Source organism: Pagrus major, chromosome 13 (genome assembly GCF_040436345.1).
Source record: "Pagrus major chromosome 13, Pma_NU_1.0".
In the NCBI taxonomy this organism is placed as follows: Eukaryota; Metazoa; Chordata; class Actinopteri; order Spariformes; family Sparidae; genus Pagrus; species Pagrus major.
The window spans coordinates 21,159,333-21,184,614 of record NC_133227.1 but is presented as its reverse complement, the minus strand read 5'-3'; the positions used below and the strand labels follow the sequence as shown (position 1 = coordinate 21,184,614).

At 42.1% G+C, this 25,282-nt stretch overlaps 2 protein-coding genes across 2 annotated transcripts in view; one reads left to right on the top strand and one right to left on the bottom strand.

Annotated features, from left to right (window-relative positions):
• septin8a (septin 8a) overlaps window positions 1-16,715 on the bottom strand; it is a 35,451-nt gene extending 18,736 nt beyond the window's left edge. Inside the window, exons 1-3 of the mRNA XM_073479012.1 lie at window positions 16,536-16,715; window positions 5,208-5,322; window positions 4,728-4,923 (exon numbers count right to left, since the gene is read on the bottom strand). Of these exons, the coding sequence (XP_073335113.1) occupies window positions 4,728-4,923; window positions 5,208-5,322; window positions 16,536-16,565 (341 nt within the window). The 5' untranslated portion in view covers window positions 16,566-16,715. The remainder of the gene's footprint in view (window positions 1-4,727; window positions 4,924-5,207; window positions 5,323-16,535) is intronic.
• Window positions 16,716-19,826: 3,111 nt separating this feature from the next.
• Window positions 19,827-21,251, top strand: sowahaa (sosondowah ankyrin repeat domain family member Aa). Its single transcript, XM_073478883.1, has one exon. The coding sequence runs from the start codon at window positions 19,827-19,829 to the stop codon at window positions 21,249-21,251; it is 1,425 nt and encodes a 474-aa protein (XP_073334984.1).
• Window positions 21,252-25,282: the final 4,031 nt, after the last annotated feature.

Sequence of the window (25,282 nt, the reverse complement as noted above, 5' to 3'; positions counted from 1 at the left end):
GGAGACAGCCAAAGAGAAACTGTGAGAATTTATGTCTGTGGGTAGAAGCATAAATATTTGTCTTCTTATTCATGCGTTGGTAATAAATATAAAAGGAAGTATGGCCTCGTCACTGGGGGAATGAACCGAGACGGTTATGTTTTCAGTAACTGTAAGATCTGATTCTGTGCCAAGATCTCGGCTTAGAGCTGTACAGCTTACTGCTGCATGAAATTTGTGCTCGGCTTATAGGAGTATGGTTGAAACAAATCAGAGGCTGCAAATCGTCCTGTCCCTCTCTCTTCTGTCGTAATTGTTGAGGAGCATTTTGCATGTGTAAGAAGACCAGAAAAGTAAATCAAATTCAACACAATGGCTGCGATACTACAACACAAAACTAACTGTCTAACTCACTAGAACTTATGCAAAAGATATCCATTAAGATTCACCTTGCAGAGACATTCCTGGACTGCTGCATTGGAAAACATTATCCACCAGTACAAATGAGATAAATACAATCATTTTTCCTAACATGACATTAACACATTACCACTACCTTGGCTTGTGTTTCATGGAGAATCTTTTCAGTTTTTCCATTGGGATGCACTTCTCCTAGTCACAGTGAGGAGTCCACACAAGAGAGTCTTATTCTGCACTGAAGTGATTATCAAGTTAAATGTTAAGAAATATGAAATGTCCTTAATTAAAACAATTATGTTTGCTAATGCAGTAGTACAGTTTGCCCCTGCAAGCTACTTTTAATGTCCTTCAACTCCAAAATGGTCATCAGCCTGATAATATCAGGTCACAAGACAGTTTGAAGATGATTTATGCCACGTGTTCAGCAAGCTTGTTTGGAGCCGTTCACTGGAGTCTGCAGCTTTAACTGATTTAGTTCAGCTCAATTAGAGGAGACAGAAACCAGACGATTAGAAGTTAGCCACATACTTAATTAACTGCATCATAGCAGCCTGAGATGCAAGTCTATTTCAAGTGAGGTTGTGGTTTATTAGTCACCACACATACACATACATAAGTCTTCAAGTCATTTTTTAGTTATCATGACGCCACTTGACATTTTCAGACTGTTTGGATCATTTGATTGTGATAAATGTGTTGGCTTTCCACAATATCTCGCCTTGCCTCCAATTTATGCCTCAAAAATGTTTTAAACAGACATTCCTGTGGTTCTCAAACAAATGCTAATGTTAATTTATGTATAAATCTGGGAACTACACACAGCCACCTCAGGCCCTGTCCACAAGTACACGGGTATATCTCAGCTATTTCTTCACAAATGCTGTTTCAGGTCACTGGAACAAACTGACCTTCTTGGAATCTCCTTCCAGGGTGGAGACATTCAGAAAGAGATTTTTGGAAATGGTGACACGTGATCGCACGTTCGCTTCCTAATTAAGTCTTATCAATGTGTGTAGCATCATTGGCAAACCTGAACTTGGAGAATAATATTGTGCACTTATCTGGACTGAGAGTGTTTGTATTTTAAAACCCTGTTTAAAGCTACCCATGTATGTGTGGACTGGGCCTCAGCCCCTAGTGTCAGCTCTGGTTAGCTTCCTTCCTACCTACAACACTACATCTTTCAAAAAAGTACAGGAAGTTACAGCCTTGGCTTCCAGGAATTATTTCTACTAACTGTCCCTAAAGTCTGTACTGAACTTAGTGAAATGGTATTAAGTTTGCTGCTCCCTGAGTTTGGAATCAGTTACAAAACTGTCTGAATCGTCGGGAGCTGGTCTCACTGAATGTGTTGAAAGTGATTCGAAATTCGAGTTCGACCTGGAAGAAAGGACATCTGACTGTAGATGTTTTGAATGTTGATGAATGTTTTATGACTCAGCAATTTGCTATCTGTCTTCATTTTAAGTTTTATATGTTTTTTTTAATGTCGGCAACTGTGTTACTATACTGCTGCCTGTCTTGGCCAGGACTCTCTTGAAAAAGAGATTTTCAATCTCAATGAGACTTTTTCTTTTTCTGGGTTAAATAAAGGCTAAATAAAGTGTAAACAACTGTCACAGATGTGAAACGCCTCCTGGAACAATGTTTCATCATATCTGCCACAGGGACCACCGATGCTTCAAAGTGACTGAAGTGTGACCCACGTGATCCAGTCTACAAGCAGTGCCCGCTTCAGTATTACTGCCTATTCTGACCTTCTGAAGTGAGAACATACTCCAAGCTTCCTATTGGAAACAGGCCCAAAATGCACAGATTGAGAGACATATGGACAGAGATGTTTAAATTTGAAAGCCAGATGCTCTTGGTACAGTGTGAACGCCAGAGGAGGAAAATCACAGCGACAAGTACAGAGTTCATCATGTCGCTTGAATCAGATTAGTTTTGATGATGGGCTACCAAACATTTAGTCATGTCCTCCTATTAACAATCACTATATTTTACATTCATCCGTGCTTACAACTTAATTTAACAGCAGACAATACGAGTAGTCTTGTCAAATTCTCGACAGTAAATCTTCCCACAATCTATTCTCAGAGTGAGACATAAGTACAAAAAAAAAAAAATCTATTCTATATCCTCTGCTTGTACCATGTTTACAGTCATCTGTCCTCTCCCTTCACATCTATCTTCAATCTTCTTGGTGGAATGCATCGACTCTGACCTTTTGAGGCTCTCTCAGTGTGCATTCACAGTCCACTGCAGGCTCTGTCCTTCAGCATGTTGGTTTATACAGCCTACAGAGAAAAGCTGCTATCAAAGGGCGTGAGAGTGCTGCTTGCTGGCTAGGTCACAACAAGAACACTCCATTCCACAGCTGAATGTTTGAAAAAAAAAATCAACTATTTCCTCTTTATTGCTGTCCCACCTCGTCTTATTTCCATCCTACAGAGAGGAAATCTGGAGTTGGACTGATGTTAGTTTTTGTCTGTTTCTCTCATTTGTATCCCTAGGCAACGTTGACCTAATTTGGGCAAAAGTATTGCGTTGTCATCACGCAAATAGAAAGGAGGTTTTGGATAAGGATTGACAGGAAAATCTGTCGTTACAACAGTCAGGAGTCAAGTGGAAAACACTCTCAAGCATGTGTTTCACGTATGTGCTCAGAGTACCAGATGAATCGAATTTAACTTATAGGATAGCGCAATGAGTATAGTTAATCAGATTTATACCAAAACAGTCCTGATGCAGTAAATGGCACTGTTGGTATGATTTACCGTGGTGTGTTTCATACAATTAAATGGAGTTTATGGTTTGGGTGATTAGCACTTTAAGAGTGCCGCTAATAACTGGGTTAAATTTGGTTAAAAGGCTCGTCAATGAGCTAATGGTGGAAAATAACTATGCACATCTACTCACACTGAACATGAGTATTTCCTTTACATGCTACTTTATATTTGTACTCTACTCATTTTAAAGTGAAATATTGCACATTTTACCTCTTCAATTGTCTGACAGCTGTGGTTACTTCTTACAGGGTTTCTACACCTTTTCCATTGTCAAATTTAAGCACTTTTAAAGCATTTCAAAGGAGCATTTTCAAGCTTTCCCATCACCTTAGGACATAAACCTGCATTTGTAACTATAAAACAAAATACCCTGTATCATAAATGGATATCTGGCATTTGTTGGATGGCCCCTTTAAACTCAGTTTGGTAAGTTTTCTATCAGTGGCTGTTACAGAAACGGAGGACAGCGTGCGGCCGGATCAGTCTGTTGGTTGCTTTATTTGACTTTTTATTTCTTTATCTAAAAATTTAACTATTCAGTCAGGTAGCCTTTTTTTCATGAATGTAGTTCAAATTTCAAGCAGTTTCAAGTACTTTATCAAAAATCCAAGGACTAAGCTGCCCAGTCTGATCTGCTAACCATTGAGCAGCGGCACTGTAGTGGCTGGGGTTTATGGCCTTGCTAAAGAACACTTCAGTACTGGTAAAGAAGGAGGGGCAAGCTGCTTTTTCACTTTACGCAACCAGATTTATCCTGCAGGTCCAGGGATTAAACTAGCGACCTGCCGGTCAAAAGTTCGCTTCTCTAACCTTAAAGCTACCGCTGCCTGAAGGCACTGTTAAAACTGTTAAAACCTATAATAAAGCAGTGTAGCTGTGGCCCCTTGTCATGTTTCAGATCTCTATGAGTTAGTAGCAGCAACAAAAGAGAAATTTCCTCCTCTAAACTTCTCATTTGGTTTCATTTAAATAACTGCTCAAAGCTAAAAGAGGTTTTGTATATTTCACAAAAAGTAAATATTAGAGAAAGCTCCACATAATTATCACAAATTAGTGTAGAAAAATATAGTTTTTTTTTTCTTTCCTCTCCCATTAATCATCTCACAACCCTCAGTCAACCTTTAGTGTTAACACAAAATTTCAGCACTTTTCAAGTACTTTAAAGGTACCTAAAAACCCAAATTTCCAGACTCTCAAAGCCTTTATCATCACATGTACATTTTGATGAGTGCAATTGCATTTAATTGCCCCTTTAAACCCACAGCAATATTAACACTTTGCTTATTTTACCAGCTGTTCATATAAAATTTTATTCTATGTTTTGAGGACAACGAACAAATATGACAACAGGATTGTTTCAGAGCTTCTTCCATCACTGCAATGACTACAGTTCAACGCATCATTAGGACAATCAAAACAGTTGACTGTCCTATAACAAAAACCTCTCACCCCTCAACCAGATGGAGTCCATTTTTAAACAAAAGATCTAGACATCACTGTCAAGCTTTTACTCTGTCACTGTCTTAACGTCATCCTCACCTGTCCTCTTTGTTGATCTGATCACCGAAGCCAACGGTGTCAACGATCGTCAGCTTGAGGTGGACGTTACTCTCTTGCAGGTCGTATGTTCGCGGCCGCAGGTACACGCCATTCTGATAATGGCTCGCCTCTTCGTTCTCAAACATGGTGTTGAAGAGCGTGTTCATTAACGTTGATTTGCCAATACCAGTCTCCCCTGTGGTTGGTAGGAAGTGGAGAGAGAGAGAGAGAGAGAGAGAGAGAGAGAGCGCTAAATCACACTAACACTGGGGAGCAATTCCTCAGCTTTCAGACATGAGGTTTTTATTGCAGGAACACAAGTGCATGTCAGGAAAAACAACACAGCGTTGCTATTTTGTTATAGTTTACCATGTTGTCTGGAGGAAAATAAATCAAGTAAAGACTGAAAAAATGTTCAGCAGTAATATTTAACGCAGCTTGTCATGTGTATTTGCACACACACTGTTGTTTGGTACTCACCTACACAGAGAATGTTAAAACAAAATCCCTGTGTGACCGATTTACTGACCAGCTGGTCAGGGAGGCTGTCAAATCCAACATGTCCGCCCAAACTCAGGTTACGCTTCTCTTCATTCTGAGGGACACAAACAGAAACAAAACAAAACATTAAAGGCCTAGTTGCAATGTGAGGAAAACACACACGGGGAAGACATTAGTCAGAGGTAGGAAGAGCTGGTTGCTGAAGCCCTCAAATGCCTATGCAAATGAACATCCAAGACCCTCGTTACATTCTGCAGATGTAAAATCCTTCGTATGAGTGCGGTAATCAGGGCCTGCAGTGAGGATTCAAGAATAATCCTTCATAAGCATGAGGAACTAAACACATTTCCACACAGAGAGAAGATACACTTTTATAAGAAGCAGCCAGAGAAATTACCTCATTTAGGGATTAAATATGGAGCATAGAAGATGAGTTAAGAATAAAAGTCACTTATTAAGTTGTGCATTTAGAAAATAAGCATTTCAAAGCTACTCCGTTCTATAACTTCAGCTTTGATGGGTCACCACAGCCGGCACAAGTGATGTGAACACATGATATAAAACCATTTATCTTGATTTAGCCGCCCTATAATCATATTTTCCAATACAATCAGATTCAGCACAATAAGCTACCGCACAAAGTGATCTCCAATCACCACTGCTACACTAAATTATTGAGTATTAAGAGTCTGTGCACATTTAGGAGAGAGCATCCTGAAACTAAAAGGGCAAAGATTACCGATTTACAACAAACCAAAGACAGACAGACAAAACTATTGGCTTGTAAGCGTTTTCACCTTTGATCTCCCTTATCTAACCCATCTCGTCTGACGGAGAGACAGTCAATGAGAGGAGAGAGCGTGCTGGAGCTGTAGAGGAGGGGGAAAGACAGACAGCACCTTGAGATGAATGGGGCCACCCGAGCTCGTCTGGCTCAGCAGCCACGAAGGACTGCATATTTGAAGGCTGATGTCACCGAACACAGGCAGCCTGAGAGCAGAGCAGACTCTACTGAACTGAGAGAGGGAGGCAGGCTTCACATACATACACAATAGATGAGTTATAAACCTGACTGAACTGCACAATAAAAGGTCGAGCACTGTGTGTATATGTGAGTAAGTATAACAGAGAAGTAGGGCTTAATGTCTCAGGCAAAACCACTACAGTAATCTGACATGAGCTGAGCCAGGCAATACTGAGATGAGCTGCAGCGAACTGGGAGTCTATTACATTACATTAACACCCGTGTTCAATGAAGAAAAAATCAATACAAGCTGTAAAGATGCTTGAAGTGTTTCTAAATGGGATGTTTGTGAAACATCAAAGCCAAGCTGAGGAAATCAAGTCAGGTAGGAGCAGAGCAACAGTCCAACACTTGAAATTCCCATTTTAGCTGCTGTGGTTTCCTTTAGAACAATGTGTTCATGGATATAATAAAGGAGGTACTACAGTGCATTAATCAGAAGTGAGTATAAATCCACAGTGACTTTGTGGACTACCACTCTGAAGCCTACAGCCATCGCCATCTTGTTTTTTGGGGGGTTTTTTGGAGCCAGAAGTGACCATATTTGGACAAGAGGTTGGAGTTGGGGAGGATATCCTGATTGGACCCGAGGACCCGCTGTGTTAGCGACTTGTTAATCACAAGGTAGCTACGCCCTCAAGCATACATGCTTGCCTGCATCATGCTGTATTGAAGAAGACTTGAAACTAGCAGTGGAGACCATAAACTCATTAGGAAACTGTTTACTGAGGTAATAAATCAAGTGAGAAGTAGGATCATTTTCTCATAAGCTTAGGCCTCTCTTTGAAACAAGTGGAGTTTCCTCCTGTTGGCCATTAGAAAGAAAGCAGATCAATTCACTGACACACCAGGCCGATGGTCAGAAATCGGTCATTGTTGGGCCTGTAGGTGAGAGACTGTGGCTCTAGTCATTGTGGTATGTCCCGCAGCCTTTTGGCCGATTGAGCATGTACAGTTGGCGCTGGCTCGTCAGTGAGAAAAATCACTCTCATTGGCTGCTCAGGTTCGCAGATCAGAGCACAAAAAGAGACACTGAAAAAGAAAGGGAAAGCCCCTTGAGCTCGACTCTGTAAGATCCATGATTTCACCCCTTTAGTGCAGTTGCTCTTTATTTTTCTCCTCGCTTCTCGATTAGAAGCAGCTATTCTAGCAAGAGCTGCTGAATCTTAACAACAGAACTGGTGCAGAACGTACAAGCTTGTTGGCCGTCGGCTGTGGTCTTTGTGTTGTGTTCAAGTGCAGCTTTTCTTGCCGAGACAGAGGAGACGTGAGGCGACGCAACACTTGTTGTGTTCTTTGATGTTAGTTTGGTGTGTCAAGGCCTCGAGGCATATGCGTTTCACTATTCACACCTGGGGGGACCATTGATACTGTATACAGGCAATGATGAGGAGGAACAATTACAGCCAGCATCTGTTTTAATGTTCACATTGGCACCTGGCTGTATTTTGAAGACCGCAAAATTGGTTTTCAGTCCCTTTAAGTGAGGTAGCATGGCAGGCAACTTTCCTCAAGATGCTAAAATGAAGGCTAAAGCATTTCAAAAGGTTTCATCGCCATCAAGCTTTTAGCTGTTTATTTGGGAGGGTTGCATTTCCAATTTTTTGATGACATCTCGCTCTTGTTCCTTTCTGAATGAACCAAAGTGATGAAATGTTTGTGGTAGCCAGCAGCAGGTTTACAGAGAAGAGGAAGAGGAAGAGGCAGTGGTCATTCTTCTGTCTGTTAGACACAGAGCTTGTCAAACAACATTATTACTTCCCTGTGTCATTCAGTTTGCTGCATGAAGCTGGTGGAGATATTTGGATATATTGCTGGAGGGGGAGGATATGACTGCTGGTATCGGGCCTAGAAGGAAACCAGCGCAATGACTCTCTGGATTCCTGCGTTGTGTTTAAAATAGGAGAAGTCGACAATTTATATTAGCCTTTATTTATCCAGGGAAGGATAAATAAAGGTCTGCGTGCTCATGTTCCATCAACAACACAGTTTCACATGTGGCAGCTGCCTTACTGTACACAGCTGGTGATTAGGTGTCTTGCTTAAGGGCATCTTTACAACTTTTTTGTGCAAGTGGGGAATTTTTTTGTCTGGAAATTTGCACTTCCAAGTCACAGGCTTACGTCTGGAAACTAACTGTTCCTATTTCAGTACATATCTGTGCTTTCAAATAAGCATGGGCAAGCTTGTGTCACACTCGGTATTAAGGAGTTCTTTGACGTTGTAAACCTTGTTTTGGTGGAAATTTCTCCAAACTTAACAAACCACATTGGTGAAACGCTCAGATTCAGAACAATAACAAAAGATCATGACACATAAGATAATTCTAGGTTGACCTCCAACACCAAACCGGCCAAGCTGCCAGTAGCACATAAGCTGTGTGTGTGAATCATAAGAGACAGATGGATCGGTGACTGAGGGCTACAAAAAAGAGCATGCAGACCTGACCAACGGTGTTATCGTTAAGGATCAGACACAAAAGAAGTGCAGACGTGGACACAAACTCGCCATGCTGTGACTAAACTGGCTGAATGAGTGTGTACTTGACTGGACTACAACAATGTCAAAATACTTCATTACACAGAGAAAACAGGCAATCAAATCTTACTTTAGTATGTTAGTATTATCAGAGATAATGTATATTCACAGTGTTGAAAGTGTTCATTATGCAGAAAAATTGCTTCTTTGATGTCAAAATGGACTGAAGTAGAAAGAAAAAAATGTTGCCACTGAAATGTGGTAGAGCAGAAGTATAAAGCTGCAAGAAAATGAAACACTGTCAAGACTTGGCCTGTATGTAACTTCTGTATTTATGTATAGTATGTGAGAGCTACAGCTGCTCAGTTTTTGTGCATTTCCTTGTTTTTACTGAATCATTACATAATTTGGTGTAAAAAAATATATAAAAGACTTTTCCATTTTATCAAGCTCTGCTCAAAACATACACGATTACACAAACGATGCAACACAACGCTAAAAATAAACCTGATCGTCTTTAGTTCCTAAAACATTTAATGACAACTGCATAAGCTGTCGCGAAAGAAGTATAACCAGCAGACGAGAGCTATCTTTGAAACTGTGGGCCATCTGTCCGTCCACCCATCCCAGCTCGTTCAGAGAAGAGAAGAGCAGCAGCATAAAGTATGATAGGAATGAAAAGCTTCTGGTTAACTGTCCCAGGGTGAGGAAACTACTCAGTTCTCAGGCCATCGTACCACCAGGCCAACAGGAAATGGCTGCGCACAGGGGCCCCAGGTGGCTCGAAGTGAAGTGAGGCACAAACCATAAAAAGCCAGTTCACAATGCTGTGCGTTTGAGGCGGCCTAATGTGAACCGCATTTTTCTGTCAGCAAAAGACCTATTTCCAAGAAGACATATTGAAATGTCACAGAAGGAAAAGCACAAGAGACCGTTCAGTCATTGTAGATAAATCTTTCGGTTATGTTTCTGATTAAATTACGGACTGTTTAGTCTATAAAACGTCAGAAAATAGTGAAGAATGCCTATTACATTTCCTGGAGCAGTTTTTGCTGAGTCAGTGAGTTATACAATTAATCTTAACTGGGGGGTTTTCAAAGTCCAACACTGCTGGCAACCTCTCTGACAAAAACAAGACAACTGTAGCATGAATGACAGAATCCATAGGCAATGGGAAGGGCATTGCCTGCAGATTCAGTAATTCATGCATTGGGTGTCATCTTGAGGACCTGTTTCGTCTGTATTCGTTTACATTTTACAAATTGGCACCATTTCAAAGTATGGTACGAATAAGCTAGTAGCAATTCCTGTTTGCAATTTACCCCTGGATATATAGACGACTACCTCTGGATTACTCTGATAACAAAAAGCACTTAAAAACATGATGATTCTCAGGCAAGTTCTGCAGTTAAAAGAAGCATCTTATCTCTATGATTCCTAAGTGGATTTATGCATGTTTATTTACGTTGGACAGCTGGGATAACAACATCCACAGGAAGTTTAAGTCACACAGGACCAAGAAATGTGTATTATGTCTATGTGTTTAGATTTGACTGGGTTATGACTCAAAAAAGTCCAAATTTCAGCTTCTTAAATGTGAATATCTTCGGGAGGTGGACAAAACAAGACATCTGAGGATGTCATCTTGAGCGTTGGGGAGCAATTGATAGATATTTTTCACCATTTTCTGACATTTTATAGACCAAACAACAAATGGATTAAAGGAGAAAATAATCATTCATTATTTTCAGCCCTAATCTAATTTTTTCAGCACTAGTCCAGTCAACTCACAGCAACAAACAGAGGCTTTTCAAATATCACAAAAATTAGCGAAAAATCTGTCAGCAGCCAAGAAAGACATCAGCTGTGATATCTACTTTCCGAAAGGATAAGTACATATGTGACGCAGATCCAACCTGACACAACCTGAGGGCAAAAACAAGACCTGTTTTAAGCAGCCATCCCTCCACAGAAACATTTTTGTTGAACAGTCCTAGTCTGACCTGAAATCCTCCTATCAGTCATTCTGTCCCACTGCAGACCCCCCTGCTGCTGTCTTTCTATCCACTCTTCAGACTCTCTCTCGCCTTCTGGCCTTCTCTCCCACCTGACTCGTGTCTGACTTGTGTTTGCAGTTCGTGTCTGCCTCAGTGAGCCTCCACCTGACAGACAGCAGCGACCTGACAGACTGAGACGCATGCCGCTGCAGCTGATGCTTATGTGCGTGGGGGGAAATACACTGAAAAGGCTTCAAATATTTACAACAACAAACGGTGCTCTTTGTGTAGAACTGGTTTCCCTAATTTTTTTTGTTTTCACATTAAATCTGAAAGAGGCCAGGTATTCTATATTCTCATCGGCACGTATCGGACAACATACATGTCAATACAAATATATCTGTGGTATGCCAATAACCATAGATCTGTAGCGTTTTGAGACATGTTTGTATCCTAGACTAATACTGCACTTAAACAGAGACTTATATAAAAATGCGAGTGTCAAAGGACCTCTGGGCTGGAGTACAAAATATGAATACTTACTATTTCATGACCAAAAATCACTTCTACTCAGTTGGCTTGAGTGAAGGATGAGTCATCCCATTAGCCTCTTGTGGTTGGTTGACAAAAGTGTGTAGCTGTTGACGTGTATTCACTGCAAGCAGCATACACTTCATTTAGTGTTGAGAGTGGATATCTGTTTGGTGGCTTCTGGAGACACTATGGGCCTAATTCAACTTCGTATCTGTGAGAGGAGGAGACCACACCATAACCTCAATGACAAACCCACACGCACATTCAGTACTCTTCAGATGAGCTGGCTGGTGCTTCCTGTCCAGTGGCGGTCACGTACAGTTATGAAGATGTCTGGTGGTGTCCTTTAAATTTTAATCACGTACTGGTGCATCATGCTTTTGAGATCTGAAAGGTTTTTAATGCTCATTATGAATTAGAGCACAAAGGATTGTACATCTCATCCTATGTGATCAAACAGGACTTGGCTAAGATGTTTTTGCGATAATGCCTAACCACACCTAGAGGTTTTACCCTTGTGTGCTGCCATAGACGCTCTCCTGCTGCTACTTGTGCTAGCAGTGATGTTGTAATGTAAAAATGTGGATGGTTAAGATTTGGATGATAATGTCTGTGCCATCAGGAATCCACAAACACAGAGATAAAAACTTGTCTTTGTTATCAGATCAAATGAGCTCTCTCTCTCTCTCTAGTCTTACAGTCATGCACAACAACTGCATGACCACATCACTGCTTGGCTTCATCTATGCCCAACAGGAAAGACAAAAAACATGAGTGAGACAGATGGGAGAGGAGACAGGAACCATTTTATGAGACAGATGCACAGCTCACATATCTTTCCAGGGGCTTTTCAAAAATCTAGTTTCCTTACTATGACTGACCTGAGGAAGTAAATGTCTGACCCTAAAGAAATCATTTTTCTACTTCTGTCAGTTATGTTCTTTGTTTTTTCTTCATGGTTTAGAGATTAAACTTTTCTGGATCACGTGAGCTTTTCTCTCACACATGAATGTCAAGAGCTCTGACACGAGCAAAGTCAGATTAAAAGCATTCTCGTTTCAAGATCTAGACGAGTTATGAATGTTATCAGTGAGGCGAAACTTGATTCAATCACAGACTGAACACTTTTGAAATGAGGATCCCAGTAGAAAGTACTTAGATGAGTTTGCCTTTTTGTTTTTTCTGTTGAATGCTCCAGAAAACAGGGAACAGCAGAAAGCATTATGGAGGACGGTGAAAATGTGGTTACTTTCTTACTTTCAAACTCAACCCAGATTGAACGATTTTTCAGCGCTGCTTGCACGGAGACAGATGAAAAACTTTTTGCATGCCAAAGTCCTTAAATTTCAATCATGCTAGAAAAGGGAAGAAAATCATCGTGTCCACTTGGGTGTCATGTTTACATCACTGCCAATCGGAGCTGGAGCCTGTATATGCCTGTGACTACTACATAGTCATTTGACCTGGGATAAATGTCAATTGTACCCCTTCCCACTGAAGACAAAGCCAGATGTTAGTGGATGTTAGCAGGTTTTATGTCAAGTGTGAAAGGGGTATACGGACTGAAAACTGACATGTACAATCTGGGAATTAAATGTTGTATTTTGTGACTTTTTCAGATGCATTAAATCCTGTTTTCATTTTGTTTTTTATAGGACTAATTAATCAGAGAAAATAACTAGAATGATTTCTCACACTGTTCACACATTCATGCAGTTTCGATGTGAGAAAACAGTAACCTTTCTCATCAACATGTACAGACATCACAGACGACTGACTCTGCTCTAAAGTACAAACTGCCAGATTAATGACCATCCCTTTCTTTGACTTTCTTCTTGTTGTCTTCTCCTCTTGTTGTCCTCCCTGCTAGAGCTGTCCTAGCCAAGTTTTGGCTGACTGAGCCAAGATTGACTTGATTCGAGCATTCGCATGCATGCCTCGTGCAAGTTGCGTGGGTCAGAATCCAAATCAGAAGTGAAAAAATGTGACTACATGCAGCCTTTTTACTGCTCATACTGACAAAACAACACAGAAAATAAGCATGAGAATCAGGGTACTGTGAGCTACGGAGACAAACTTTCTACTAAACTAATGACTGCTGACGGGTTTACTGGGTCTACAATCAAACTTTCCTCCCTTCATTCAAACAGAAAGTATGCTGGATGTTACAACATCATAAATAAACACTACTGCCTCAAAAGATTCATTCAGCTTTTGCCAACATTATTAGGAAAGCTATTTTAATCTTAATTGAGAAGTCCTGACCTATTCTATAGATGGACATTGACTCATCACCACAGAAACAGCAGCTCAGCTGTCAATTTATCTACAACGCCGGATTTGACAAGCTAGCCTCGAGGCAGTTCTGGCCTGTATGTTCTATATACAGCGCACATCACTGATGACACACAACAGTCAATGTACTCCACCTGCAATCTGACCCAAGCAACATACAGCTGAACAACACGGAAAAGGCACTGTCTAAGGTTAGAAAGAAGGTGTTTTTAGTGCTAGAATGTGTTTAAAATGAACAAATATAGACTAAACAAGAGCACATACATAGATAATGTATTCACAAGTTAACCCTCAAAGACCTAGACAGTCAGTGGCAGCTAAAAATAGATATTATTATAACATTTTTAATAACTTTTGAACCGCTAATGCTACCCACATGGTTTAAAAACTCATGTAAAGCAGTGTTTCTTAGTGTTTTATTGGCATCACACATGTCTTGTTGGGGCATTCAGGGGCTTCGTGAGCAGACGAATCACATGTAAAATTGGCACTGGCGCTAGACTGAGACGTCAGGTTCTCTTGAAACAACTGATTTATGGCACTTGAAGCTTTACTGCTAAAAATGGTAGGAAAAAAACAAATAAATACAGGAAGGTCAGGCAGTCTGAGGGTTAACATCACTCTCTGCACAAACATGCAATGCTTCAGTTAAGCACAAACTTCCCCATAATTCCTCACTCCTTGTCTCCTGCCTTTAAGCACTTTGTGAAGCTAATTTCATTTTATGCATGCAGGCCTCACGGGAGAGACAATATTCTTCGGGGTCAGTAAGCACTGTACATGCTAAGTATGTTACAGGGCATTTCATTACATAAGCATTTAAATATACTACATCCTCTTATATATGCTACACACTCTCATGCAATCAATGAGGGAAAACAATACATGGGAAGTTGGCACAATTGATCACCACATGTGGCTCTGGCCTAGAAAGTTAACCCAAAGCAACATGGGATTGATGTGGACCAACAATACAACCAAGCGCACATCCTCATCAATAGCTGCACATAATTAACAGCGTGCCCTTTAAACAAACGGTCTGTTTGTTCAATATGGTGTCACTTAGTTCCCAAAGTTGGACAGGAAGTCGGCAAGCCAGTCAGACAACTAACTGTGCAGCTGCTAACACTGTCATTCAACGAGTTTCACTGTGATCTCAGCATTTTTTTCTCATTAACCAATTCTCTTTTTCTGTATTCCGAAAGAGACATTTAAAAAGAACACAAGTAAGCAATATCGCCTACGACCTGCACCCCCTCTTGGACCCCTTCCTAGCTTTGAAAATGTCAAGTGCGCACTATCCTAGCACCCTCTTTTTTGGATCCTTTCCTTTATTTGCAGACATGTGTTAATAAGTGGTAGTAGGAGTGGCCCCCGGAGTGTGTTCTTAATCTCTTTATCCCCGCATCTCAGTGCTGCTTACTGTCCAATTCACCACCGCCACGAGGATCTCTTCAAGCATCTGCCAAAAAGTTAATCACCCTTTTCAAATCCCCTCCTGCGAGTTCGCCTCGTCACCATAATATTGGTTTTCCATTACACTCGTGCTTTGTTTTCAAAATTCTTGAGAGCTGACTATCCTACTGGATATTTATGGTATTTTCTTAAACTGGCATTGCATCACCACACTGTACCTTCAGGTCATGCCTGACTGACAGGGCTTGTCAGTATGAAAATTATGCAGGATATATTGCCTAACCTGCTACTGTAAAGCAAAAGTGCTGTACGCCCATGTTTGTACTATTCTTAATATGTTTTGTTGTATTTTTAACTGCAAGACTACATTGCTATTTTTCTTTAAGTCTTTTTTTACTTATCTGTATATGTCCATTGATTGATTTTCTTCTTGTGTCATGCACACAAACTGCCCAAACACAAACTGCTGGGTTTACGAGACACCACAAGTACAGTTGCAGCGGTCAAACAACTCATCACGTTTCATTCAAGTTATTTTGCAGCTCCGTCTTGAACAAAATATCTTTGCCTTCCCTCCCAAAGAAAATCTGCTACAAAAAAGGCCCCCTTCCCGAAGCACAACTCAAGTTTTTCATAATCATCCAACCAAAAGAAATCACCGTAAATGAAGGACACTGTCTGTAAAAAAAAAAGGGTGCATCCCTTGCGTCCTCACAGAGAGGACAGTAAAACAGTAAACCTGCTGCTGGTCTATTTCCATCCCATACTTGTTTTTTTATATATATTTCACACATGCTTTGGCAATGTATACATCTTGTTTTCCATGCCAGTAAAGCCTATTTTAATTCCCCTTAGCTGTGCACAGAAACACAGGCCATAAAGCAGTGTAGGCGAACCTTGTTTAGTGAGCAACTGTCTGGTCACACTGACATGGCCTTATGTGTAAACATCACATTACGAGCCGAGAAAGTGAACCACAGGTTTAATTTTACAGTCCTGTACCGGAAGTTAAAATGAAACCACATGTCAACACTTTGTTGGGGCTATCTAGAGGTAGTAGCCAGCCACAGAAAGACAGTTTTGCACAACACAGCTGCAAGTAACACACCCTCGAGTGATGCACAAGAGTGGGTATCTTACTTTAAAGCATTTTTTTTTAATCTGCTAGCTAGTGTTAAAAAAAAACAGGAATATGACAGCCACTTCAGCTGAAAGGTGCCATACGTTACACCCATATGGCTAGCAACGCATACACGAGGGGGGGGGGGACGTCAGAAACAAACGTTACAAGTCACGACGTTAAAATAGTCCCAAAATTAGCAGCGTCATCTTAATTTTTCCTTTTAGTCCCCATCACAGAAAATTACTTCCACCATCTCGGCTGAGCACAGGCTTCAAAAGCGGGGGAGGCTTAGCTTCATACCCAGCTAACACACACACACACTTTTACTAATCACAACCGAGCGTCCCCTGAAAGGTTCCCAGTTACGACAAAAAAAAAACAAAAAAAAAGGTGGTGTGAGACAACGGGGAAAAACAAGGAGCGCCGTGGCTTTTACTTACCGAAAACACGTCAACGTCCGTGGCAGCCATGGTGCGGGATGTGTGGTGTTGTTGGTGTGCTGGGCAGACTGAGCAGGGGCGAAAGGGAGCAGCCCTCGTCTCTCCGTACTAGCCTGCTAACTGGACTACTGAGAGAGCCGCGGCTGACAGAGAGACGAAGAGGGCGACGCAAGACGGAGAGGAGCTGCTAACCAGGCGGGGAGGCTAGTAGCCTAGGCGACGAGATGACTCCCCGCTGCGTCGCTTCTGTTTCGCTCAGGCGGGATAAAGCGTTTGTTTTCAATCGTTTTGACTTTTTCTGGGAGTCAATGAGAGGGAAATGGGGCTCGCTTGATTTAGCTAAGCTGTGTTGCGCTGGGTAGCAGAAGAAGAAGTCGGCAAAAGGAGCTAACGTGAGTTTGGTAGAGACTCGCCTTTTGCGCATGCGCAAAAACGCGGAACACATCAATTTCATCAACCCACAAAACCTTTAACTTGCTTTTTGTTTTAATGAATTATAAAGACTCCTTTACGAACAAATGTTTATACGTTCTGATTTTGGAGCAGTTAAAAGTCGCCTCCAAGCGTTTCCAGTCAGCACATACACGTACGTTAAACCGCGATGTGAACTATCTTGGCGTTCGCGTTGCATCTTTGGTCGGGACATATACTCTCCAACATGGCCACTTCTCAGGGAGCCGCCGTGGATGCATGAGAGAAACTCCCATTCAGCACAGGAATGTCATGCTGCACGCTCTGCAAGCCAGGACAGGAGCCAGCCAGCAGCCCCGCAGAACGACAGAAATATGTGTGTCAGTGGTGGAGATGATCAAATACCTGATTGTCACTTGTAGCCAAACTGTTTCAAGAAAGGACATTAATATTTAAATGAATTAAAATGAGGTCACTGATTGAGTTTACTAGAGTGTGACTCAGCCAATCAGAGCAAGACATCCGATATCGTTACCCCAATTAGAAAACTTGCAGAGAAAGAAGTATTTAGATCCTTTACTTGAGTAAAAGTATTAATAGCTTACCACACTGTGAAAATACTCCACTACAAGTACAACTAAATAAGTATCAGCAACATTTACTTAAATTATACAAAGTAAAAGGACTCATTCTGCAGTAAAATTATATATTTGGGTTATTATTACGGCTGCATTAATGTGTATGTTGTATTTTACTGCTGTAGATGCTTCAGATTGAGCTAATTTTACAAATTTATATACTGTTGCATAGTTTGATCTACAGAAATACATCATATTGTATAAGATTATCATATGTTTGTAGCATTACTGTCCTGAGACAACCACATGTCTCCATAAAGTCAAGTTAGTTGCTTTATTTAGACGTTTTTAAAACCCTAAAGGAACATTTGATCCTTCAGTTTATCAGAGTGACATTAAATTCATAATCACTGCATTTGGAGATACGCATGGCTTCACCGGACAGGAGGGGTATGAACAACTGTAATGTCTAAAGTAACTAGTTACTAAAGTTGTCAGACAAATGGAGTGGAGTAAAAAATAGAATATTTGCCACTGAGATGAAGTGAAACAGCAGTAGAAAGTTGCATTAAAAATACTTCGTACCTCACATCTGTAATTGAGTAGTGCTTGTATAAATAAACCCACCACTGAAAACCAGTGCATCTGTATATTGTACTGTTTAAACCTGCAGGCTGCAGCCTACTGTAGGTACCCTGGGGACATGTACTAGTTTATTTAGTGATTGGCCGAACAAACATTTATTTCTTTCTGTTCATCAGGAAACTCCATAAATCAGCGAGGGTTCGGGTGAAGCAGCCGAAGGACATTTGAGGGAAAACCAGAAAACATTGTCTCCATAAATATGATCCAGTTTCACACAGATCAGTGAATAAAGATATACATTTGTGTGTTTGTACAATAACCAGTGAGGCCCCTGAAACACTTGGCTCCACTGGTGTCTTTCTGACATGAAATCTTACATACAAAGACATTTTTTACATTTTTTTTATTTGATTTGTAAATATATTAAGGCTGTAGTAACCACAGACCCTATTTCAGGCATATAAGCAAAAATCAATAAAAAAAAATAAATAAAATAGACTTTGATATGAGGGAACCAGACGTGCTGATTTCCAGGTTTTAGGACTACAAACTGCACCACACTATTGTTGTGTTGTAGAGATACCTACTAAAGTTAGCACGCTAACCAGATAGCCCCAGCCTGTTCCGGTCCAAAGCTCCTGTACTTCCCTGGTCCCTGAGCTCAGATAGCTGTTACCAGTGTTGGGCAAGTTACTTTCAAAATGCAATATATTACATATTACTAGTTACCCTCATTTTAAAGTAATATATCACATTACAATATTACTGTCTGCATAGAGTAATACATTAATTATTAAATAAACAACAAAACTTTTTAAATAAACAAATTGGATGAGTAGGCAGACAAAGGATCAAAGTCTGATATATTATGAGATAGGAATAAATATTTTTAATTGTAGGCTCAGTCATATGAAACACAATACACTTATGCCTTCTATAATGTAGCCTATAATGGCATGACAAGACAAAACTCTCTTTTTCTATGCCTTTTTATTAAGGTTCACAAAACAAGGAACGCATGGACGTATGTGACTCAAGAATGTAAATTAAAGTGCGCTCGTAGGATTTGGCTTCCTCGTTAGGCCATGAAATACAGCTAATTTCAGTCACACAGAGACTGAACAAACAACTTATAGGCTCGGCTATATTAAACACACGCGTAGCCTGTATTAATACGGTACAATACGCTTCACTTCGGTCAGTAACGCAGATTGTAACGCGTGAGGTTACATAACTGTAGTAATACATTACTGAAATATTATTAGTAACGTGTTATATTACTCCGTTACTGCTAAAAGTAATATATTACTGTAACCACAAACACTGGCAGTTCCTATGGTGATTTGCTGCCTCCTATTTGTTTTGACTATGGCCAATTCTTACATATTGCACCTTTAATTCCATTTTGTTTTCTTTTAAAAAGAAAAACAGACCCAGAATGACTCATTTCAAGTCTTTACTTTCACAGGGAAGAGAAAATAAGACACAGACAACCTGCTGCCTTGTTGGTTTCAGGTTGGCACTTTGCCTTGCAGGGAAACATCTGCATATATTATTCAAATCGTATCCACGTCTGCACTTTCCCCGGAAAGAGCCTCCTCCAGGTGAGGAGGGAGGAGAGAAGGGAGCGCGCGGCCAGGTGAAGCCCACTGCGCTCTGCTGTCACCGGGACGGAGGTCAGACAGGGTACAGGGTTTCACCTTTAAAACCTTTCACGATGGCTTTAACGCAGGAATCCATCCTATTTCTGCTGATAACGGAGGGGGGCAAAGTGAAGAAGTCCGACTTGGTGCTGAAGTTCAAAGGTTTGATAGACAGCGAGGATCCGGCGGAGAAAGAGCGGAACAAGGAGCTTTTCAAGACTTTCGTCAACAACGTCGCCTTCGTGAAAGAAATGGACGGTGCCCGGTACGTTGTGGTGAGGAAAATGTATCAGCATTTACTGGACGGGCACCAGGCTGCGGAAAAGAGCGACAATGAAGAGATCCGGCCGACAGGTGAGCAGCAGCGCCCACCTGTGCGGAGAGAGGAGACTGAGGGCAGCGGTGATCGTGACGGTGCTGGAGGGGAGAGATCAGCTGTTTCTGAGGCTGATGGAGAAAGTGGTGAAAATCCTTCAGAGCTGCTGTCTCCCATACAGCTGGCTCTGCAGAGGAGCAAGCTAACAGACAGCTTCAGAGTTAAGAGAACGCTGAACTTTGAGATCCAGAAGGGCAAAAATGGAGATAGCTGCTCAAGAGTCAATGCAGTCAGTAAGCCCCAGAGCAAACCTTACGCCTTGCCTTTGAGAATGGCGCCCAGCAGAGTTGAGACCCGTAAGCTGAAAGTGGACCCAGGCGACCCTCCCGAAAGCCCGATACTGGACGGCTACAGGAGCAGGAGGAGAGCCCCGTCGGTGGAGCCCAGCGTGGGCTCCCCCCAGCTGAGGAGGGCGGCGAAGAAGGCGTCAGAGGAGCCCAAAGACACAAGAGTCCCCTCATTGGTTCCCCTGGAGCAGGCAGAGCACGAGTGGCTGGTGAAGTGCGCCTCCGGCCACTGGAGCCAGGCTTACGGCCTGCTGCTGAGAGACAACCAGCTGGCAGAGAAGAGGGACTTCATGTCAGGGTTCACCGCCCTGCACTGGGCAGCCAAATGTGGCAACAGCGAAATGCTCGTGAAGATCATCGACCTGTCCAAACAGGGAGGGGTCGACGTTGACATTAATGCAAAAACACACGGCGGATACACTCCTTTGCACATCGCCGCCCTGCACGACCAGGAGTACATCATGGCCATGCTGGTGGGGGAGTTGGGGGCCGACCCAAGAATCAGGGACAACTGCGGGAAGAGGGCCTACCACTATCTGCACAAAGGTGTTTCTGTGACGGTGAGAGAGATGCTGGGTGAACCCAAAGCCCAGCAGGTGCAGGACAGGGCCCGGAGCCAGGACCAGGGCCCGAGCCAGGAGAAGGAAGAGCTGGACCTCTTCACGGATCTCTCCAAGGGCCTGCATTCGATAAGTCGTCTGTTCCAGCCCCACATGACCGGCCACAAGAAGAGGCACAAGCAGAGGCCGGGGTTCTTCTCCCTGAGCGACGACCCCATCGAGGAGCGAGAGGACGGCGGCTTCAGGCAGAGAATCATATCAGACGCTTTTATGTGAACTCAGAACTCTTTGTCTGCTTATTTGCATGAGGAGTGGTGTGTGTGACCAACCTCAGAAAACCTCACTGATATTTCTCTGATTTTCAGGCCACCTTTATGGGAGCTCATACCAGCCAGTTAAAGAAAATAATGATATAAAAAGTTTAAATTATTAGAGAAAAGTCATAATTATGTAATAGAAAGTCAAATTTATGAGATAAACTGTCACAAATAAGATTAAAAAGTATTTGACAGACAACACAAAGATGAAATTCCTTCTGGTTGTGCCGTCAAAGGGGGAAATCAATCGAAGACTGACACTGACGATGACATGAGGGGAGCTGGATGACTGATTCTGATTTAGACAGGTGGAGACTGAGTCTGAGACATTACCTGCATGTGTGTGTGTAACTCGAGGAGTGTTTACAGGTGATTCAGACAATATTCCAGAAGGTCCCGTGAGTCGTGGTGTTACTCACCGTCTGTGGCCTCGTGAAGACTCGTCTCCTCTGCCTGCTGAGACGCAGAAATCAAAACTGAACTGAACAAAATCACCGAAACAATGTGTATGTTTGATGCCCGATTGTTATGTTTGTTTTTCAACATTCAAAACTTGCATGTGCTCTTTTTGTTCATCTGCTTCTGATTGAAATAAATCAACGCTAACAGGAAATGCACCTGTGACGTAGCAGAGATCAAGACTTGACTCGTTCCCCTCTTCGGTTTCACCTCTGAGTAAGAACTGAAGTCGTCATCTTCTCCGTTTCCAGAGGCGCATGTGCCCAAACTGAAAACTGAGGATGTGACCGCTGACTTTGTGTGTGAATCAAACCTCTCGAAGCAGTTCATTAAATCATGAAAAGTGAAAATGTGACGACTGTTTGTCCCTCTGAGGAGGATGAAGAGGACACGTCTCTTCATCGTCGCTCCACTTTGTAACAGATGAATTATTAAACACCGCGCAGCTCTTGTGAGAAGCAAACATCCAGCTGAAACGGCCTGGAAGAAAACGATTAACTGGATTTTGCTTGGAAAACTAGAAAAGTTAAAGGGTGTGTCATCCGTGGAGGTGTGTGCAGGTGCTCCATAAATCATTACAGTCCCTCTGCGTGCCAAATGGGCTCTGAAATTTGGCTCAGACCCATCCTCCGGCTTGTTGAGACAGCTGTGATTCAGCAAGACACGCAGCCGACTTTGCTGCCTCGTTTCCCGTCTTTCCTGGTTCACGTTCCTCTACAGATGCTACTGTGTTAACCGTTAGGTGTCGACAAGAGGTGAATAAAAGTTTGGAGGAGAAAGGAATCGTGGGGTAAAGTCGATGAAGTCGCTCTCCGACTGTCTTGTCTCATCCCCGCCTGGAGTCGCCTCCCTGCGTTCCCTTTCGTTTCTAATGGTGTCACTTCCCCAGCAGCATCCGTTGTCTTTACGTCAAGTCGATGTTTCATCTCCGAGCCCCGGGGTTTTATTAAGTGAATGTTCTTTTCTGCCGCTGTGAGGAGAAAAGGCTCTCACGAGGTCAGGAACAAGGCCCGGAGTGCAGGAGATGTTATGTTAAATCCTGTTATTAAAGCATCTGTGCGTTAAAGCGCTTGTTAAATACAAATATGGACTTGTGCTAAAGGTACACCTTTTGTGAAATTAGACCATATGGGCATTAAGTATGGAGCTGCAACCGGGGGCAGTTAGCATAGCTTAGCTTAAAGACTGGAAGCAGAGGGAAACAGCTAGCCTGGCTTACAAAATCTGCTCACCAGAACCTCTAGCACCATGACGTTGCCAGGCAGGCAACAGATTTTGTCACATTTGGACCGAGCCTGGCTAGCTGCTTCCTCTTTTTTCCCAGTCCTTATGCTAAGCTAAGCTAACTGGCTGTAGCTTCATATTTATCCTACAGACACGAGAGTGGTATCTATGTTTTTATCTCAATCCCAGCACAAAATCAAGGGATGGTATTTCCCAATATGTCGAAATATCCCTTTAACATCTGCTGAGTAGGATTTGATTTAACTTGTCTTCTCCTCTTGCTCAAGTATTGGACACAATCCAGTGTAAATTTTACGTCTCCGTGTTTCTAAAGTAACGTTAACACAGCACACGATGCCCGCCGGTCATATCTCGGTGAAGACGGCTCCACATAATCACAAACTCCAGTCATAACTATTACTTTTATGCTTTCTTCTGTTGCAGAGACGTATAACGAGGAATGTGAGGAATGCATTTTTTGTTTTACTGTAAACTATTATCCTGTCTGTGTGTGTCAGGTAGTTACGAACAAGGCTCAAGTCAGCCTCATCATAGTGGAGCTTCAACAGCAACGTCTTCTGTGACAAAGAGGCGATAGATCACGGTGATGGAAGTACAGCTTTACCGTAAGTATTTTGGCTCGAGGACAAGCCTTTGTTAGTCTTCACAACTGAGCTGTGTAAAGACTGCCAGAGGTTAGAGGAGGAGACCGAAAGGTGTGCCGACATTCCTGCGGGCGGAGAGGTTCAGGGTTCAGGTTGAAAAGTGACTAATGTGAGCACCTGGCGCGGTAATCACTAAGTCACAGACATGTTTGCCCGCCCTCCTGACCTGCACGCACTGTCAATCATTGTGAATTTAACGCTTATTTGGTGGCACGAAGCAAAATAAATCACACTGGCTTCCCAAAACGAGAGCTTATGTGTCTTCCCTGAGACAGAGGGACACAGTCGGTGATTATCAGCAGCAAAAGCTCCTCATTATACCCAGCGCTGTGCTCAGGCCATCCTGTTCCCTCCTGTTTGTTGTCTGCAGCACACACCACAGAATGCTCCATCACTTACACCGTCTTTGTAATGACGCTCAACCTAATTACCATGCAATTAGTGTCTGACAAAGATCTCACTTGTTTAGCATTCCCTGAGTTGTGTTTTATGTCCCTGGGAATCTGATTAAAAGTGTTTGTTAGAAGCAGAAGTAGGCTATATTAAGTGCTCTGTGGTGTCTCTCACTGCCCTCCAGGGGGTTTCCTCTGCCACTTGCCAACATGAAATCTTTTTTTTTTTGTTTCTCTCAGTCCATTCGACGCCTTTTAACTGAAGCGTTTGTTATTGCTGAAAAACAAACTGGACGACATTCCTCTGTGAGACTGAACAAATGAGGACACGGAAGAGACGAGAGAAGTGGGAGCGCAACGGAAGCTAACAACATCTAGCACTCCTAATGCTCGCTAATTAGCACCCACCTTAATACCTACATAAAAGCATAACTGTTTGGGGTTTTGCACATTTTAAACAAAAAAATAATAACATTAGTGAACTTTAAAGTTACTGCTAGGCTGATTTTGTGGACAGAGCTAGGTTTGCTGTTTCCCCCTGCAGCTAGTCTTTCTGCTAAGCTAAGCTAACTGCCTCCTGACTCCAGCTTCATATTTACGCTAACATTAATCCACATGATGATGGATATAAATCTTGCAAAAAAGCATGTAAAACTATTCCTATAAGTATATTTTACCTGATGGCTGACTATATACATAGGAGCTACCTGTCCGTTCAACTGAAGCTGGAGCCAGCAGACATATAGCTTAGCATAAGACTAGAAAAAGAGGGAAAGAGCTAGCCTAGACAAACAAACAAGATTTAATTTATTAAAAAAGATGTTTTAATTTAATTAGTGAGCTTTAGAAGTACCAGTAGTGGTTTTGCCAAGTTAGCTGTCCCTCTGCTTCTATGCTAAGCTAACTGCCTTCCTTACTCCATCTTCATATTACTGTGATGTGCAGTCATGACCGTGGATTCAAATTATGGCAAGGAAGTGAAATGATACCTGTCCATTCGATATGAAGTAGGAGCAGGCAGACAATTAGCTTGGCATTGGCACTGGAAACTAGCCTGGTTCTGTCCAAAGTCAACAAATGTGCCTCCCAGAACCTAGAAAAGCTCACATTTTATCTTTGTCTGTTTGTTTAATCTGTACAAAATACATCCAACCAACACACAACAAAACAAAAAAGATATCACATTTGAATTAGTATGACTAAGAGGTGCTGGTAGGTGGGTTTCCTTAGCAAGCTGTCGTCCTGTTTCC

What these genes read in the sequence shown, in the direction of transcription:
- sowahaa (XM_073478883.1), top strand. Translation starts at nt 19,827, where the DNA reads ATGGCTTTAACGCAGGAATCCATCCTATTTCTGCTGATAACGGAGGGG.